General features: G+C 49.4%; 1 protein-coding gene across 1 annotated transcript; it reads right to left on the bottom strand.

Moving 5' to 3' along the window:
• Positions 1 to 309: 309 nt before the first annotated feature.
• TMEM158 (transmembrane protein 158) lies at positions 310 to 1,844 on the bottom strand. The gene has a single exon (XM_057705549.1). It carries the CDS (start codon positions 1,830 to 1,832, stop codon positions 948 to 950), a length of 885 nt encoding a protein of 294 aa, XP_057561532.1. The 5' UTR covers positions 1,833 to 1,844; the 3' UTR covers positions 310 to 947.
• Between the last annotated feature and the right edge of the window lie 17,240 nt (positions 1,845 to 19,084).

The raw sequence follows: 19,084 nt of genomic DNA, 5'->3' as shown, positions 1-19,084 counted from the left end.
TTGACCCTTTACTGGGTGTTTTGCAGGGCTTGAGGGAAGTGGGTAAAAAGATAAATCACATAAAGCCCTGTATGCCACCATTACAGGTGTCAGTGTGGCTGGGGGGTGGGAGGCAGTGTGGTGAGAGGCAAAGCAAATGCCATTAGGGCCAGTAGTGTGGTTTCCATCTCCCACCTCTCCCAGACAGAGTTAGCCCTTCTCTAACTTTTTGAAGATTCCCTTCCTCATATTCAAGAGGGTCCGGATCATCTTGTAACTCTTGGATTCCTTTTCGGAATAAAATTAAAAAAAAATAGACACATACACATCTCTGGAGGAAAATGTCTGTATTAAAAGCCAAAAAAACACAGAAATACAAGAAGAAACGCCCATCTGGCCACATCACTGGATAGATCGACTTGGAAAAAGGTTAATAAAGTTCATTTTCAGCGGTAACAATATATCAGTGTTAAATCATTCCCATGCCCCCCTTTTAAATAAATTAAAAAACAAACTTCAAATACTGTTTAGATACAAAGAGCTTCTCTTACTACAGCAATAGCAATTTGATTTTTTTTTTTACTAAAACTTTCATTTAAAACAGTTATTAAATATATAAAACAAATACACAGGATTTGGTCATTTTCTGCCATGTATATAGGGCACGTGGGTGCGGGGAGGGAGTAGGGCAGGGGGACGCAAAGAGGGGAAAGGGCCGCATTTTCCTCCTCTCCCTCTTCCCAAGCTGCGGATCCCACCCTGCAGGGCAAGGGCTTGCATCTGATTTTCGGAGCCAGAAGCGGGGCACAAACCTGACTTTTCCCACACGCTGGGGCCTCTTCGGCGGCCCCCTCCCCGGAAGAAGAACTAACGGTCACTACGGCACAAAGCACACCGGCCGAGTCTCCCGGCGGGAAAGGCACCGAGAGCGCGGACACAGGGCGGACAAGGCGGGGGCGCGGGGCGGGTCACTTGGTCGCCGCCCCCGAGGTGACGGCCGCGGCGGCGGCGGCCGCGGCAGCGGCGGCGGCGGCGGCGGTGGTCCCGGCGGGCACGGCGGCGGGGGCGGCGGCGGCGGCGGCGCTGGCGGTGGTCCGGCGCTGCTCCATGCCGTTGGGCAGGAAGCCGGCGATGATGGGCACCGGCCAGATGAGGGCGGCCACGCTCCACACGACGATGACCAGGGTCATGAAGCAGGCCACCAGCGTGGACTCGATGGGCTTGCGGTTCAGCCGCCAGCCCGGCTCGCCCTGCAGCTCCTCCAGGCTGAAGTCCAGGCAGCAGAAATGCAGCGGCTCGCCCTGCAGCCACAGCGGCCCGGGGGGCTCGGCCGCGGGGTAGGCGGGCAGCGCGGTGGGCGCCCCGGCGGTGGCGCCGGCGGGCCGGAGGCGGCCGGGGCGGCGGCCGCGCACCCAGCCGCAGCCCACGCAGAGGCGCAGGTCCTGCTGCGCGCCGCCCGCCGCCAGCCCTAGGTGCTCGATGAGCAGCGGCGGCCCGACCCGGTGGAAGGCGGCGGCGAAGAAGGCGCGGCCGTGCGCGTTGGTGGAGAAGAGCAGCAGGTCGCACTGGAAGCCCCGCGGGCGGCCCCAGCGCACGAGCAGCGAGCTCAGCATCTGCCGCTGCACGCTGATGTTGCACGGCGCCGCCGCCGCCTCCTCCTCCGGGCCCGCGCGCTCGGGGGCCCCGGGCGCCGCCGAGGCCAGCAGCCGCGGGGCGGCAGGCTCGTCCGCGGACGACGCGTTGACCGAGGCGTTGGGGGGCACCCCGAGGAGGCCCGGCGCGTCCGCGGCCCCGCCGCGGGCGGGCGGCAGCGGGCAGGCGGCGGCCAGCAGCGCGGCGAGCAGGGGCAGCATGGCCTGTGACGGGCGCCTACGCGCGCGGGGCCGGCGGTGGCTGCATGGCGCGCGGGAGACTGGCCGGCGAGCGGACGGCGGGGCCGCGGGGGCTGGCGGCGGGCGGAGTGAAGACGCGTCGGGCCCCCGTCAGCCCGCAGGGGCGGCGCGGAGGCGGTGGCTGCGGCTCGCCGGGCGCGGGGCTCCCTCTCGGCCGGGCGGTGTCTGGGGTTCCCCGCCGCCCGCGGCGCGGGGGCCCTCGGACGGCCGGGCTGCTCTGCTGGGCCGCGCGCTCGCGGGGAGCAGGATTCCCCGGCTCGGCTCCGCCTCCCGCGCGCCCCGCCCCGCCCCGTCCTCCGCCCGCGAAGCCCGGAGACCCCGGGGAGGGCGGCGTTGCACGCGCCGCGGCGGGAGCGGGGGCGTGGCCGGGCGGGCCCGGAGGGGTGTGGCAGCCGGCGGGGGTGGGACTCCGAGGCCTGCGCGTGGGCCCCGCAGCGGCGTCTGTGGCGATCGTCCGATAATTTTGGCGGGGGTTTGCTCGGCTCGCGAAGCTTGCGGATGCGCCCTGTCCGGCCCGCCACACCGCCGGAGCCCAACTCCAAGCGGAGAATCGCGTCCTGGGAGGGAGGCGCGAAGGCCTGGCGACCATCCTTTTGTCACGCCTGAGGCAGGCCTGCGATGTCTCACCTTAGTGCTCATCTGGACCCCGCTCCTTTTACAGAAGGTAAAACTGAGGTGGAGAGAGGGGGAAAGACTTCCCCAGGCCACCCCAAGAGCCAGAACTAGAACCCCTGGCCACTGGTATCTCCTAAGTTTGGAGAGTCTGGCTGGTTTTTAATACGCCTCCAACACAATAGATCCACTTGGTATTCTCACAGCAAGCAAACCCCAAGGAAAATTCCAAGAACTCTATAGCGTTGGGGGTCGAGAGGGTCTGGTCACGTATTTATGAAAGATTTGTATGTAGAGTCTGTTCAAGGGAAGATTCATCCCCGTTAGGATATATAGTGGAGGAAGGCCTGTCAAGGACAATGTGCCAAGATCAGATTTATATTTAAAAAACCCCCTTCCTAGCAATTTGGCCTTTTACACTTGGTAAGAAAAATCCAGTGATGCGGCTCCCAGAGAATAAGGCTGTGGCTTGAATCCAGTGTGCTCCGTGAGCACCAGCTATTCCTGAGTCAGAAAGGGAAGGGGTGGAGAGAGCAGAAACAGGTGGTCACCAAAATGGCACTCCCTCTAAACCAGCCAAGTTTCCTGAACAGAGCTACACTGCTAGGCCTGGTGGCTGATTACATTTCTGGCAGATTTATCCATTGTTTCTAACAGTGAGTCAAACCAGGTTGAGGAAGATGTAAAAACAGCTCCAAAATATTTGTCTCAAACCTACCTGGCTTCTTTCCAGCTGGGCAAGTTATTATTCTGACTTGGCCTTGGCTTCCCCAGCTGAACAGTGGGGTCAGTGGTACCTGGCTTGCAGGGTTGCTGTGATCAATGCACTCAACCCAGTGTCTGTCCAGCTGTTCACAGAGGTGCTCATGTGGTGGCTGATGGAATGTAGTTCCTATCAGTCTAGCCTGAGCTGGCTGTCTGGAGTGACCCTTGGTTTCTACAGAAATGATTAATTTCACTGAGGGGACGGGACTCTCCTTTTGTTTAAGCCTTCGTCACTTCCCTGCTGGGAAGCAAGTTGTCGGAGAGGACAGAGTAAATTTTCATGCTTTTATTAAAAGTTAGTTTTCCTTTTAGCCTTGCATGTCAGGAACAGAATCTTCTATCTGATGGCAGAGCTGTTTTAATCCGAGCCATGGGGTTGGTGAACAGCCCAAGAACAGGGGCCTCAGGTAATCCTGAGGGCTGAGAGAGGCCCAGTCCTCAAGGGGTGGGTTTTAAGTCCACTGGCTTTGACAGCCAGTGATGCTCTCTAGGGTTTCAGCCAGAGGTGGGAGCTTCCTGGCTTGTCTGAGCAGCAGGGAGGCAGCGGTAAAGGAAGAAGTCACAGAACCACTCGGGGAGCCAAATAGTTCATTGCAAAGCTATGCCACCATTGCCCTGCGTCCCAGGAACCTGGATGCTGCCCCCTTTTCCAACACGTGCAGGACTCCAACACCATGCCCTCGTTCAGAGGGACACCCACACAGTTCTAGATTGATTTGCTGTCTCTGGGGGCAGTTGGAACTTGGGAAGATAAGATAAAATTACGTTGTTTTCATTCTTGTTTACTGCTGAGTTACCGGCAATGGAAGAAGCACCAAGCACAGGGGAGAGGCTGTGTTTGTTGATTGAACAAACTTGCCTGTTTGCTAATAGCTCTGACTAGCCACCATTTATTTAGTACTTTCCACATGCCAGATGTTTTATACACATCATCTCTACTCTTTTCAACAATCCTATGGATGTGATACCTATTTTACAGTGAAAAAACTGAGGCTCAGAGAGGGTGAGTAACCTACCTGAGGCCTCAGAGCAACTGGTGGCAAAGCCAGAGTATCAGTCCAGTCTCCATTGGCTCAAAAGTTTGTGCTTTTTCAAGAACTAGTTGTGTCTTATCTTACAGAGTTTGGGTTCCAAAGTCTGTGCATAAGTTAAAAGAATGTATAGTGTAGGACTCCCTAGGTGGCGCAGTGGTTAAGAATCTGCCTGCCAATGCAGGGGACATGGATTCGAGCCCTGTTCTGGGAAGATTCCACATGCCATGGAGCAACTAAGCCCGTGCGCCACAACTATTGAGCCTGTGCTCTAGAGCCCGTGAGCCACAACTATTGAGCCTGTGTGCCGCAACTATTGAAGCCCACGCGCCTAGAGCCTGTGCTCCACAGCAAAAGAAGCCACTACAATGAGGAGCCAGTGCACCACAATGAAGAGTAGCCCCTCTCTCAGCAACTAGAGAAAGCGCGTGTGCAGCAACGAAGACCCAACACGGCCAATAAATAAATAAAGTAAATAAATAAATTTATTTATAAAAAAAGAATATACGGTATAATTCTAATTTTATTTTGAGGACAGTTTTTGGTCGAGTTTCTTTTTTAAGATATACATATATTATAAACATATTATAACAACATTAGAAAAAGATTGGAAAACAGTGGAGGAAAGCTTTAGAATGCTGGCTACCTGATTCTTTACTTCTCTGCATCGGCATCATTGTTCTTTCCTGCAATCTTTATATTCTCTAACTGTGCAGCTAATACTCTGAAAAAAGAAAGGAAATATACTAAAGTCCTACCACCTTTTACAGCCATTATCACTTGTGTTCTTCTCTTCAGCCCAGGGGGGATCTGAGGGTCCAGCCAGGAGCATAGGACACTCCACATGCAGTTGCTCACTGAGTTGGCCAGCTGATTAAGAACTGTGCCCGAGCTACAGGCAGAGACCTGTTGGTTGAGTTGTGGCTCCCGGTCCCTTCTCTGATCCATCTTCTACCACTTTCCCTTCCTCTCGCTGGCTCTGTTCCAGGCATACTGACTTCCTTGCTGTTCCTGGAACACAGCAAGCAAACCCAGACTCAAAGCCTTTTCCCATGCTGCTTCCTCTGCCTAGGACGCTATTCTTTCCGATAGCTATCTTGCTTGCTCCCTTCCTTCCTTCAGATCTCTGCTAAAATGTAAGCTTCCCCAGAGAGGCCTTTCTGGACCATTCCTGTAAAACAGCACCCATTCCCAGCATCCCCATCCCTCTCCATCCTCTTGTGCATTGTTCCATGTCTTCCTGGTGCTTATCGTCAGCCAACACACTGTAGGTTTTTCTTCTTTGTCTAATGTCCCTCCCTCCTTTGGAATGCCTGCGGCCTCAAAGCAGGGCTTTATCTGTTTTGTTCAATGGAACAGTGCGTGGCACACAGTAGGGTGTGTCAATAACTAGCTGACAAATGAGTGAGTGAATTTAATAGACTGGGCCAACCCAGCAGGCAGGATGTGGGCAGCAGTCAGGGAGTTGAGATGTACAGAGCCACACTAGTTCCACAGCAACAAGACTCACGCAGCCCCTACCAGCCTGCAGGCCAGGAGCCGCCCGCCTGGCCCTGTCCTGCCCCAGACTGGTGGAGGAGTCGTGTCCCATGGGGAAGCACCTTGGAGGGCAGAGTTTGGCCTGGAAGGCTGAATTGATCTCACAAACCCTGATGCCCAGCAGCACTGAGGGACATGAGCCAGGGCAATCTGAATGACTAGGAAGAACATTCCTGATGACCCCAGACTTCCCTTCTATCTAAGGAGGAAAGGCAAACAAGACTCCTTCCATCTCCTCAAGTCCTATCATTTTTATCAAACGAATGGAAGACTTTGATAAATCTCTGTATTGTCTATAAAATGCAAATAGCAGGATTTTCTGCATGGACTGTATTGTTAGAAAACAATCATGAGGACTTCAAGGAAAATAATTAGCAATGATGCCCGGTTGTTTCATTCTTTTCATTTCCTGTGTCCCTCCCCAGGGTTAGCTAATTTTTCCTTATGCTGCCTATTGAAGTTATACTTAACAAAAAGATCTCTTTGGGTTATTTGAATCCCTTTCATCTAACCACCTCAGAGTGCCACAGATACAGTAATTCGTTAGTTCTCCCTTATTCTGTGGGTGGAATGAGGATATTATTACCACATGCTGTAGCCTGAGAAGTAAGCAAGAACCACAAAAGAATCATAAAAATAGGACAGAGGAAAGAGGGGCTTAGAAACCAGCGGTTCAACTATACCAGAGTCACTGGTGAAGGTTGTGGTAGTGGGTTGGCATGTGTGTTGGTGGGGGGCAGTAGGAAATGGGGGGAGAATTCTTTTCATGCCTGTCTCCCTAAGAAATCCCATTCCTCAGATGGGAAACCTGACTAATCTCAGAAGCAGCTGAAGAGCTGGGCCTTTGTACCAGACACTGGGGGAGGACTGGGAGCCCCCAGTGTTCGGGTGATTACAGCCTGACTGGTCCTGTGGCCTCTGCTTCCAGGCTGGTTCACGACCTCCCCAAGTGGCTTAGCCAGATCTCCAGGGTGTGGATATTTATCCTTCGTGACCACTGTGGTCAGAAGGGAGATTTCCCTTCGCACACTCCAGGCTGCAATTATAGCCCATTCAATTCATTTGGCAATTAATCGTGGGCTGCCTTGGGACAAGGCTGCTGTTGCCAGCTCAAGCTGTTAATAAGATCATTCTGTCTGGTGCTTTCGTTGTTTGCTTGTGGATACCCTGTGTGCAGGGTGAGCAGGGCCACTGCTGGTATTTCTTTTCTATCCAGAGACCCAAATACCATGCTGGGCTTCTGGTAAGATTTCAACAGAGACTTTTTGAGGAAATAAGAAGCTTTTGTTGTTATAGGATGATGGGGCGTGTCTAAGAGAGAACTGGGAGAAAGAAAATGGTGCCCTGGTGATACATATGTGAGAGAATTTGAAGGGGAGAGGAATCCTGCCAAGTGAGCCCCTCTTCTGCACTTGGCCTGGCATTGGTACCTTCACCAGATAATAACTGTCCCTTAACAGATACTTACTGTGCTCCAGACACTGTGTCAAGCATTTGAAATGCATCCCCACCATAGTCCCCTGAGGAAGAGATTGCTGTGGCCATTTTACAGATGAGGTAAACTGAGGCTCGGGGGTTTAAGTCACTTGTACATAATCACAGTGGTGGAACCAAACTTCAAACCTCGTCTGACAACCACGTTGTTAACCACAGGCCTGCTAAATGGCCTCCACCATCACCGACAACCTTGTGAGTTGAAGGTTACTGTCCTGTTTTAATGATGAGGAAGCAGATGCAGGATGTCTGGGCAGCTGGCAAAGGATGGGTCATCTGCGTCTCTTCAGCATTCCAATTATATCTAGCCTGCACTCAGTCCCAATTCATAAATTCCACCAATACTGAAATTTTGGTAGAGGATGTTTTCCCAATCTGGTGCATCCCTGTGGATGGAGCCCTGGATTCCCCACACCTGTTGCTCTGCCTCCAGGGCCACCAGGGCACCTGGTACTCAGTAAGTGCTGGTCAGGAACCTGGGATTCAGCAGGGACCTCTCAGCTGAGTAGACATCCAGCCTAGAGCTCCTGAGATACCTGACAGCCTTCAGGTATGACGTTGATGATTCTAAGATAATGTATTCACAAGTTACTTGGCGAAGTATTCAGGAGGTACTGAGTAAACCCCATTGATGGAGACAGCAGAGTAGCTGCTGTGAAAAAGCTGTCATTAAACACTTATGTCCAAGGTGAGCATCTGTCAGCCAAACTGACCGAAACTATCTTTAAAAAAATTTTTTTGGCAGTATGGTGATGTGCATTTCTAAAACTTTGGTGCTACTTAAAGTAATTTCTTTTGGAAAGACAGTCCTTAAAGCAAATGATGTTTTGTGGTTCTTGTATCCACCTTATAAAAAATGAAAATGTCATTTAGCATTTACAATTGTAAACTCTGAGGATTTCATTATGGCAAATGTGGGAGACAGAGCTGGGTCATCAGAGCCAAGGCAGATGAATGTTCCCCATCAACCAGTAACCAGCGTCATAAAAATTTACTTCATGCTGCTTCTAAACAGCACCAAACACTCCCTTCAAGTGAAATAGTTGGCGTTCCATTTCCAGAGGTAGGGAGGAGATGCAGGAAACAAGAGCCCATTTAGAGAGAGCCAGGAACATTGGAACACATTTGTTGAAGTCTTTCATGCCTTCTAACTGTCCCTCTTCCTGCTGGGTCTACTGGCCCTGCATGCTTGGGGTCATCTGCAACTGATGCCCTGTCACTCAGGTGTGCTGCCTGGCATTCCCTTCATGTTGAGATGGCCTCTTGGTCTACCCATCCTTTCTCTACTAAAGTTCCCAGACTTGGGGATTTGAGAGAACTGTGACAATGAACATGGCCTTCGGAGCTGGGCAGACCTAGAGTGGATGCACTACTTTACTGTGTCTTGGTTTTCTTGACTTTGAAATGGGCCTAAAAGCCGCTCTCTTGTAAGGGTTAAATGAGATTCTTATTGCAAAACAGCAATCAATGCGTGTGGCTAGCACTTTGGGTTCCAGAAACATGAGCGCTCGGCTCCTCCTCTGTTCTTACACTGCTGTGGAAATGGTTATTTGCACCTGCAGGGGTTTGTTATTGTATGTGGTAAATAAGGAGAGAGGGGGACTTCCCTGGTGGTGCAGTGGTTAAGACTCTGTGGTCCCAGTGCAGGGGGCCTGGGTTTGATCCCTGGTCAGGGAACTAGAACCCACATGCATGCTGCAACTAAGAGTTCACATGCCACAACTAAGGAGCCTGCCAGCTGCAACTAAGACCCAGCACAACCAAATAAATAAATAAAATAAAAACATAAAAAAAGAAAAATAGAGAGGGATGGCTCCTGGCTTAAAAGAAGCTAGTGTATATTCCTGTCTACATGGAGCCATCCCTAGTAATCAAGCACTCTTGGATTCTTGTGGCCATGAGAGGTGGAAGGGATCGTAGAAGCCACCTAGTCCAAGCTCCTCATTTTATAAATGGGGAAACTAAGGTCCAGAGATGGGTGCCGACCTCAACAAAGATCACAATCCGGTTGGCAGCAAAACCAGGGCTGGAAGCCAAGACCTTTGGCCAGCTGGCCATCAAACTTGGCACCTCTCTAAGTACAGTCTGTTGCAATGTTTTTTACAGCTGCACTTTAAAAATGAGGTCCAGTTGCAAAGTGAGAGCAAAGAGCCTTTCTAATTTACTTAGAGAAGAGGAAAATGATGGGCTTTATAATTGCCGGAATCACACTTCTAACTCTATTTACAGGATGGTGGATTGATTGCATGGGCTGAAAGTGTCAGCACACTTGGCAGGCTTCCATTCTGATGCAATTAAGCCTTGCTCCTTCTGGCTCAGCTGAGAACCTGGGTCAGGCCCCAGGAGACCCGGCTGGGAGCTGGAAGCCCAGGCTGAACCAATCCCAGCCTCAAGTCCTGAAGAAGTCCATGGGAATAGGCAGGAACTTGGAGCCCACTGTCCAAGTGAGGCCATTGGGGCCATCAGGTCATGCTTCTTCCTGGTAGCTGGGCTGCTGGCCAGACCCCTGCCGTCCCCCACATGGTATCAGAATCCCCAGGTGACTACCTACTTGAAGTTATGTACCGGGACCACCTAGAGCTGGCTGTGCCCTGTCCTCACCACCAAGGCTGGCCCCCTGAATGGTAGTCTTCCTCTTGATTGTGCCTTGGTTTGCTTTGCCCTGTGCACTTTGGAGACGTGAGCTGTGAGCCCCTCCATGGAAGAACCCAGTGCTACCCTGGAGCTGGGCCTGTGGTTCCAGCCCTGTTCACCCTAGCCCAGTGTGGCTCACGCTCTCTGGCTGGCCATTGACCAAACAATGGAGTGCACAGGTGGGAGGGATCAGGCTTCTCCTAAAGCCAAACACCTGTGGAAATCTAATGAGTGACGCACAGAGATTTTCCATACTGCCCACTTGCAACTTACTTTTCAGTGACTGTAATGGAAAGAAAACACATTTGGCCTCCCATAGGCAGACAAAGAATCTCACAATGTTCCACCAGGGCCCAAGCATCTCACTGTCACAGAGACTGATACCTGCAGTCCCCCGAGCAGACATCTCCCATTAGGATTCTGAACTTACCCCTGTGGTTTACAGCTTCCTTAAATCCAGTTCACTTTAGTCTCTTATTCATCAATGATCTGACATCTTGTTTTAATCCAAATGGGCAAATCCCTTTATCTTGTTGGCTAGCTTGGACTGGCTATAAGTCATTGAGTTTTGTGTTAAGAAGGATTCTGAAGCTGAATCTGGGCTCAAGGGGGATATATTGTGATGGATTAACAGTAGCTGCCAGGGTATTAAGGAATACAGATAGTGAATGTCTGGTTTTGTCTGCTGCTTTCTTCAGGAAAGGACATCCCTCTCTCTTGGCTGTCTGCTTCTCCCTAAGTCTGTATGGTTTTGGTGGTGCTACCAGTTAGAATACCTAGCCCCTGGTTTCAGTGATGGACATGTGACCCAGGCCTCACCAATCATAGTGCCCCAATCACCTAACCACAATGATTTGCCCAGGGAGAAAGCAAGTGGCCTAAGCCAGCCAATCAGAGACCATTCTTGGGATTCAATACATGAAGCTGGAGGAGAGAAGGGATCTCTTTCCTCTGGCATCTCTGGGAAGGAAGACTGGAGTTGTCTGCAGCTCTGCCCACTCCTTCCTCCACCCCTGCCCATACCTCCCCCCCACACACAGAAAGCCTGTTTGCAATAGGAACCAACAGCGGTTGCTGAGAGATGCTGGAAGGCTTGATGTTATCATTTGCAACCCTCGATTTAGCAGGACTTGAAGCCTGCACTGCCCCTGTTCTGACCAGATTGTGAGCTTAAAAGCACAGTTGTGAAACTGGAAGCTGGCTAGAGATGAGCGTCTGACACCTGCAACCAAATACACGCAGCCGCTATCTGTCAGCTGTCTTGTTGTCACTCAAAACACCCTCAGCTCTAGCACTGCTTTAATCTTACTGGGAAGTCCCTCTGCTCCCTTTTCTCATAGCCCCCACAATGCTGGCTCTACTCTTTGAACCCCTATCATTCTCTCAAAGAAAGAAGACACTTTTGTCTCTCCTTAATCATATTCATAAGTGTTCTGAGCACCACTCCCTCCCCTGCTCAATCTCAGGGGAAATTTCTGTTCTCTATAGTACTTAGCATTTGAACCAAATCACTCAACATTTGTGACTCCGTGTTCCAAGGTCGTAATCACGAATAAAGAGAAAGTCTGTAGCTCCGAGACATTTACCATATGTTGTTTATGACAGTGTAAAATTGGAAACCAACCAGATGCCCCCCAATAAGGGGATAGTTAAGGAAATACAGAAATGTTCTCCATATGAAAGAGTATGCAACCATGACAATTCTCTTTACAGAGAGTTTTCTGCTGAGTGTGGCATTGAGACCATCATGCAGAACTTAGCTCCTCTCACAGTGTTCACAGTGTAGAACCCCCGGAACTTTGGTTGCTTGTATAACCTTTACCAATGCTTTGTGCAGTTTAGGGAGAGGGTACATTGCATAAGGCTTGTGATTCCACCAGGAATGTCTCAAGATACTCCCTGTTATGCGGGTCTCACTCTCTCTTGTTTTTTCTCACATAGCACCCAGCCTCACTGTCTTCACTCTCCTCCCCTCTAGATTTCCTCAGGGAACCTCAGAAGTCCTTTCCTTCTATCGTGAAGAGCAATCCAGTTCTTCCCCAGTTCATACCTCCCAGTCTATCCCAGGACTTTGCAGATCTGAGCCATGCAGGGAACCAGACCCTTCCTCCTTACAAGGCCGTTGAGCCCTGGTTTTTGCCACTGGAGCATGTTCTGGAGCTTCCCCATCTCCACCAAAATTGGCTTCCCAGACCTTAACTGCTTCTGAATCCCCTGGAGGGTCCACTCTAGTGGTTCTAAAGCAGCAGGGCAGGGGTGGTCCTGAGAATCTGCATCTCTAACAAGGTCCCAGGTGATTTCCAGGTGATGCTGAGGCTGCTGGTCTGGGGACCACACTTTGAGAACCATCAGCTTGGAGCATTTCTTTTGAGCACATAGAATACTCTTCCTAAGAGGAATTTCGGTGAACAGTGTTTTCTCCATCTTGTCACATATTTTTTTTAGTCTTTTTAAAAAACTTATTTGTTTTTATTGACTGCATTGAGTCTTTGTTGCTGCACGTGGGCTTTCTCTAGTTGTGGCGAGTGGGGGCTACTCTTTGTTGCAGTGCGTGGGCTTCTCATTGTGGTGGCTTCTCTTGTTGCAGAGCATGGGCTCTAGGTGCACGGGCTTCAGTAGATGCAGCACACAGGCTTAGTAGTTGTGGCTCGCAGGCTCTAGAACTCAGGCTCAGTAGTTGTGGTGCATGGGCTTAGTTGCTCCACAGCATGTGGGATCTTCTCGGACCAGGGATCAAACCTGTGTCCCCTGCATTGGCAGGCAGATTCTTAATCACTGTGCCAACAGGGAAGTCCCTTGTCACATATTATTACAGTATTATGCCTGGAGATGGAAGAAGTTACATAAAAATGTTTATGCCGAGGGTATCTGCTTCCCAGTTTCTTCAGAGAAGCAGAGAAAGGGATTCCAAGCTGCCCATCAATCAGCTGAGTTTGCTTAACTAAAGAGATCCAGATCTTTCCATGGTTTGGAAAGATAACTTCCAGCAACTAACCAGGGCAGATTCCATGGTATCCAGGCCAGAGGAGGTGCCAGGATAGGGAGCAGTGTCGAGAGCAGGGCTGGGCTAGCAGGGGTTGGAGTCCAGGGCCCCAGAAGCCATGTCAGGGACCAGTCAACCCACTGGCATCTGTATTCAATTACCACTGTAGCAAAAGCATGTCAGAGATGGCCAAGGGCACAGCTGGCCTAGCTGACCCTGTCCCCCAACCCAGGCCCTTTCTCTCTGCTGGCGGAGGTAGGGGGACCAGGCCAAGTCAGCACGTGAAAATATGAAGTCACCCTGGTGGGCACTGACAGAAAAGCCATGGGAGGTGGAAAAGCCCCAGGGGACCTGGTCCTAGTCCTGCCCTGCTGTTGGCTGGTGAGCTTTCCATCTTGAGCACATCACGTCACCTTCCCTAGTTCCAGCGTCACATTGGTAAAACGAAGGGCCATCAGATGATGCCTTGGCTCCTTAAGATTCCACAGTCAAATGCGTCCTCAAGGCTGGCACTTCTCTTCTCCATTGGGACTGTCTTCCTTTTGTGGGGGGAGGGGGATGAAGGGCCAGCTCGGATGTTGCAAGAACTTGGGCCAGTTAGGATGCCTTGATGCGTTTCAGTCTCTTTGGTTATGGGGGGTCATCAGGCTGTGAGAGACCCAACACCCTGTCTCGGTCCCTGGGGTGCTTCTTTTACTCTGACAAGTGGGAGCAGGATGTTGGGGAGCACAGGTGTGGAGATGGGTGGCATACTGGGCTTCTGGATGTGGGGAGCACCCAGCACAGCTGGACCACATTTGGTCCTCACTGGCTGCTGGAATCTGAAGGAAGAAAAGCATCAATAGCTCTTGCTGTGCCTTTCTGGACAGGAGTCACGATGGCTTAAAATGGATGTGGATTGTGAAGGGAAGGGAGGCACTCCACTGGGGCAGGGCCACCGAGGACAATATTGTAGTCCACGTGCAAGAGTGTGGTTCCTCCCTGCAGCCAGCCGTGGGACATAGCATTGCCTGCCAGGGTACTGCTGGGGATTTGAGGGTCATTTATGTAGTTTCCCCAGATTCTATAGTCAGACTGTTCCCAGGACTTGGAGAGCTCTCAACTGCCAGCAGGAGCTCCTGGTGGCCTTGCCAGCCTCAGGCAGGGCCCCTTGTCTGCCCGATGGGGCTGCCCCTGTAACTTTGGGACAGACCTAGGCTCAAGGTTCTCCGCCCTCTTCCTCCCTTCCTGTGTCCCTATTTCCAGGTGCCTGGGGATTCTCTTAGCTGACAGCCAGCTGAGCACTTCACACTTCATTGAAAAGTCACCACAATAATTATCAGATCATTAACAAGGGATTTTGAAAAGGCACTTCAAAGCATCTCTCCCAGAATTGCTAAGACAGGTGTAAAAGTCTCTCTGGGCAGAGAAGAGTGGTTTAAAGGGATGTTGGGGACTGAGGGTAAGGTGTTAATTAAACTGGGCTGAGCAGCGGCAGGGGTGGGTAACCTTATAATCTGAGCATGGTAACAACCCAGGCAATGGTGAGGAAGCCTGTCAGTTTTAGACAAAACACAAAACGTACAGACTTTGTTTCTCCTCTTACACTTTAATAAGGAATTCATATAAATCCTAGGTCTTCCTTAGAATGCCTAGTACCTGTTTTGACAAGGTTCATATACAAGAAACATAAACCTTCCTGCACCACAGGCTTCATTATTAATTTTACTCATTATAGTTAATGAAAAATCCAATGTCCAAATGGCTGGAGCTGAGGTGGGCAGATAAGCTCTCCTTATATCAAAAGCCCTACAGGGGGCTTCCCTGGTGGCACAGTGGTTGAGAATCCGCCTGCCAATGCAGGGAACATGGGTTCGATCCCTGCTCCAGGAAGATCCCACATGCTGTAGAGCAACGAAGCCTGTGTTTTAGATCGTGTGCTGCAACTACTGAAGCCCACATGCCTGTGCTCCACAACAAGAGAAGCCATGGCAATGAGGAACCCACGCACCACAATGAAGAGTAGCCCCCGCTCACCGCAACTAGAGAAAGCCTGTGCACAGCAACGAAGACACAACACAGCCAATAAATTAATTAATTTTTTTGAAAAAGAGTCCTACAGGATGGAAGATAAATGGTTATGTCTCAAATAGGTGGACAGGTAGGTATACCTACTTAAGCTACGCTCTTTACTGAAACTTCAGCTCAAGTTGTCACCTCCTGACAAGACTGCATACTGTTTGGATGGAGATACAACGCTTCCCTACCTGTGGACCTTGTTTCCAGAGATCTTTGCCCAATTGCAAGTGCTATCTGGGTGGCAACAGACTCAAGTACAGATCTTCATCTTTCTGAGATGGCCCAAGTCAGTGGGTTTCAGCCCTGGCTGCATATCAGAATCCTAGGAATGCAAAGGTTGGGCCTCACCCAAGACATATGGAATCAAAACCCCTGGGGCTGAAAACCTGGCATCTGTATTTTTAAACACCTCTCAAGGTGATTCTTGTGCAATTTTTAGAGTACTGTGTTTGGGAACTAGCTACAGGAGCTGAAAATACTTTTTGTGAGGTTTTCTTTTGTTTTATTTTGTTATTCATATTCAAAGCTACTTTAGAGCACAACTGCTTTAAAATGTCACCTGAGGGTATTCAGCCTCCTTGAGAGGGCTGATTTGCAAGAAGTATTTTCTAGATGCCAGACAGAAAATGTAAGCTAAGCATAGGAGTTTTTGGGCTCATGGAGACCATCTTTAGCAGCAGGCAAGCATCTGTCTGGCACCTTGCAGGCTGGCGAGGCAAAGTGTGAAGTTCACAGCGTTTCGTATTCAGCGTATAGCAAACTCTGCCTAGGACATCATGCTGTCTGGGTATGACTTGCTAAAATGCAACTGTGTCCATTTGTGCATGAGACCATGTGTGCTCTGTGGGCCTAAGTGTGCTGGTCCAAACTCCATGCCCCATCCCAGATTGTCTGCCTGACTCCTGGATGGTGATTATGCAGCCTGAGGCTGCCTTTCACTACAACCATGGTGGGAAAGGGAGGTCCTGGGTGGTCCCAGAGGGGATGAGGGTAATGGAAGATGCTGGGTACTCCGGGGGCGGGGGGGGCGGGGGGCCGGTGTGGGGGGGACAGGTAGATGGGAGGAGCTGGATGGCCTCAGAGGGGTTGGATGAGAGTGATGGGTCAGATGCTATGCTTCAAAGGAAAGTGTTAGCAGCTAGATTGGAATCCACAGCTTGGGAGACCCTCTGTAACTAACAGATCAGTCTCCACCCTCCCCCAAATCCTTAAAATGTGCAGCCATCAACTTGTCACTTTGGATTTCATTAAATTTTATTAAAATCACCTTGAAAATCTGTCCTATTTATCATAGGTACCTTGATGTCTCTGAAACATCTCTGGGCATTCTTAGGGCATTCACATTTCTCCCATCTGCCTCTGGCCCTGATTCCTGTTGGATTCCCAGTCTCTGTTATGTGCTCTTGTTTTCCCCATAGGATATCACTCCACCTCCCTCAGCCCTGATCTCTTCTCACCCCCAAAGTCCACCAGCTCAAAGCTTTAGGTGGAACCGACTTCCAGACCCACGTCAGCAGAGTCCAACCACATCACAAGGATACCCTTGCCCTCAGCCTGGTTGGAACCCTTTATACTCATGCTGCTCCTTGTGTTATAAAAGCAAAGCATCCCATTCCTTGCCCATTGCCCCTCTCATCTAGCATCTCCTCACCCCTCAGAGACCTCCAACACCCCACTTGCCAGGGCAACACTGCCAGCTGGGAAGATTGGTTGAGGGAGGCAGAGGGAATGACCCTCCTGTATATCTTAATTTCAGCATTAAAATCAAATAGCCAGAGATCAGATTCTGCAGACAGAAGCCAATTACATGCAAATTTTGGCAAATCACATGCAAATAACACATGTGACTCTGCCCTGGATTGCATCTGCTTAGATGTGTTTCTCAGGAGCAGACAGGGAGAGATCACTGGGAAAGCGCCTTCAGGATGTGGGTGCAAAGGAGCAAGAGAGGGAATGATGGATTCTTAAACCCAGCCACACGCCAGGAAATTTTACTCATGTTATTTGCTCAGCTAGCCCTTCTTGAGTGGCTGTTGTGTGCTTTGTATATTGGCCACGTTTCTCCCCTTCATTTAAAAGTGGCTGCCATTCAGAAAAAGGAAGGGGAAAGAAATACTCACACCTTTCTCTCTTTCATTTTTCAGAGAAGACAATTGCTCTTTAAAGCTATGCAATCATTTTCCCATGGTCACAGAGCTGGTAATATAATGGAGCAAAGATTTCAGTGTGGACAGTCTGACTGTAGACTGTCCAACAGAAACATAATACAAGCCACATATGCAATTTTAATCTTTTAGTAGCTACATTTAAAAAGTAAAAAGCAGGTGAAATTGATGTATTTTATTTATCCCAATGTATCTGGAAGATTATTTCAACATGTCAACAGAAAAATTATTAATGATATATTTTATATAACATACTAAGTCTTTGAAATCCAGTATACTTTTTATACTTAGAGTACATCTCAATTCAGTTACCATATTTTCATTGGAAATACTTGATCTGTATTTAATATTTCATAAAATTTACGTAGATACACATACCCAAGTTATTCCAAATAGACTTAAAGTTTCCCAGTAACTCAATCAAGTAGTGGTTTTTACATTCACATTTAAATTAATTAAAGTTAAATAAAATTAAAAATTTGGTTTCTGAATGTTTCTGGCCACAGTTCAAGTGCTCATAAGCCACATGTGCAGTGGCTACTGTATTGAATAGCATTGTTCTAGAGTCTGCACACTTAAGCTCATTTTGATCAAATTCCGTGTACCAGAGTACATAGTGATGTGTTAGTAACTGTCCACCTACATTTAAGTGACGCACAAACTCTCCAACAAGAAGACCAGAGACCTGCCTTGTGTTCTTGCCCTGCTTCCAGTCAGCTGTGTGACCCAGAGTTACTCTATTTCTCTGGCCTTTGTTTACTCATTTGTTGATGAAGGGGTGTGTCTCGAATGTCTCTGAGCTCTCAAAGTATGTATTTTTTCTCTTTTCTAAAAGAGAAAGGAATGAGGGCATTATCAAAGCCAGGGGCACCAGGGTGCATGCGTCACATACACACACACACACACACACACTCCTCAACATAATATATACATTTTGTGTTGCCAGTCTCTGGCATCTGCTGAAATGCTGTGGGCAGGCATGACTCCCAGGGTGCTCTCTTCCTCTCCTCCAGCACTGAGGGACTTTCTCCAGAATGCCTGTGATAAAGAAAAATTGAGGCATTGTCTGGGCTCCAAATTCCATGAAATATTGCTAGTTTGTTCCTTTTTATATACTACCTTTTAAGGAAGAAAAGTCCTATACATGTATGGAATCCTGCATTAGTTTCTGTAATGGTTTTGAGTCACTGGCTTCCTGGAATGGGCTGTGTCCTTTTTATATATGTAAAAGAAAGGGCCTTGGCTCTCCCAGACTCCACTTTGTTTCAGTTTGTATTGTGTAACCTAACTTAGTCAGAATGGGGCGTTGGATTTATTGGATAGCGTAAAAGCTCGCCTATATTTTAGCTACAGAGCCATGAAAGGATGATCGGGGATCCAAGTCAAACCAGAGAATAACTACTGAGGCTGAAGGCCCAGCAGTCCGCATAAAAACTGGATTTGACCAGAACTTGCCTTCCAAATGGAGGACGTGGATGTGCCAGGGGATAAAACTTAAGGGCTCTATAGGAAGGTCCCAGTTCTCAAAAATAATTCCCCCAGACTGGTGACCTTTTACTACTTAGAGTCTCATTTCTTTGGGTCCTATAAGGTGGGCAAAGTGAAACTAGCCTCCTCACCCCAAAATGAGAGGAGTTTGAATTTAGGAGAAGAGAATAATAAGAAATTGAATGAGAGAAGAGGGCAGGAGGGTGCAGGAGGAACCAAAAAGTCACTAAAGGAAGATACTAAAAGTTGTCAGCCATTTTATATGAAGCTAATGCCATACTGGCGTTGGTACAGACCAGGAAATACATAAAAACATCTGTCACCAGTTTATGCTCTGCGTAAAGAAAGACAGGCTAAAAAGAATCAGGAGCGTGGGGTTTAGTTTCCTCATTTCTTTAACCAGAGTCAGAATTGGAAGGAAGGTTATAGCATATTTATTCATCT

This window comes from Hippopotamus amphibius, chromosome 13 (genome assembly GCF_030028045.1).
Source record: "Hippopotamus amphibius kiboko isolate mHipAmp2 chromosome 13, mHipAmp2.hap2, whole genome shotgun sequence".
NCBI classification, from domain to species: domain Eukaryota; kingdom Metazoa; phylum Chordata; class Mammalia; order Artiodactyla; family Hippopotamidae; genus Hippopotamus; species Hippopotamus amphibius.
The sequence above is the reverse complement of the archived record's forward strand: the minus strand, read 5'-3'. Positions and strand labels throughout refer to the sequence as shown.

Bases quoted from the DNA above. Each gene is read 5' to 3' on its own strand.
- TMEM158 (XM_057705549.1), bottom strand. From the start codon at position 1,832: ATGCTGCCCCTGCTCGCCGCGCTGCTGGCCGCCGCCTGCCCGCTGCCG.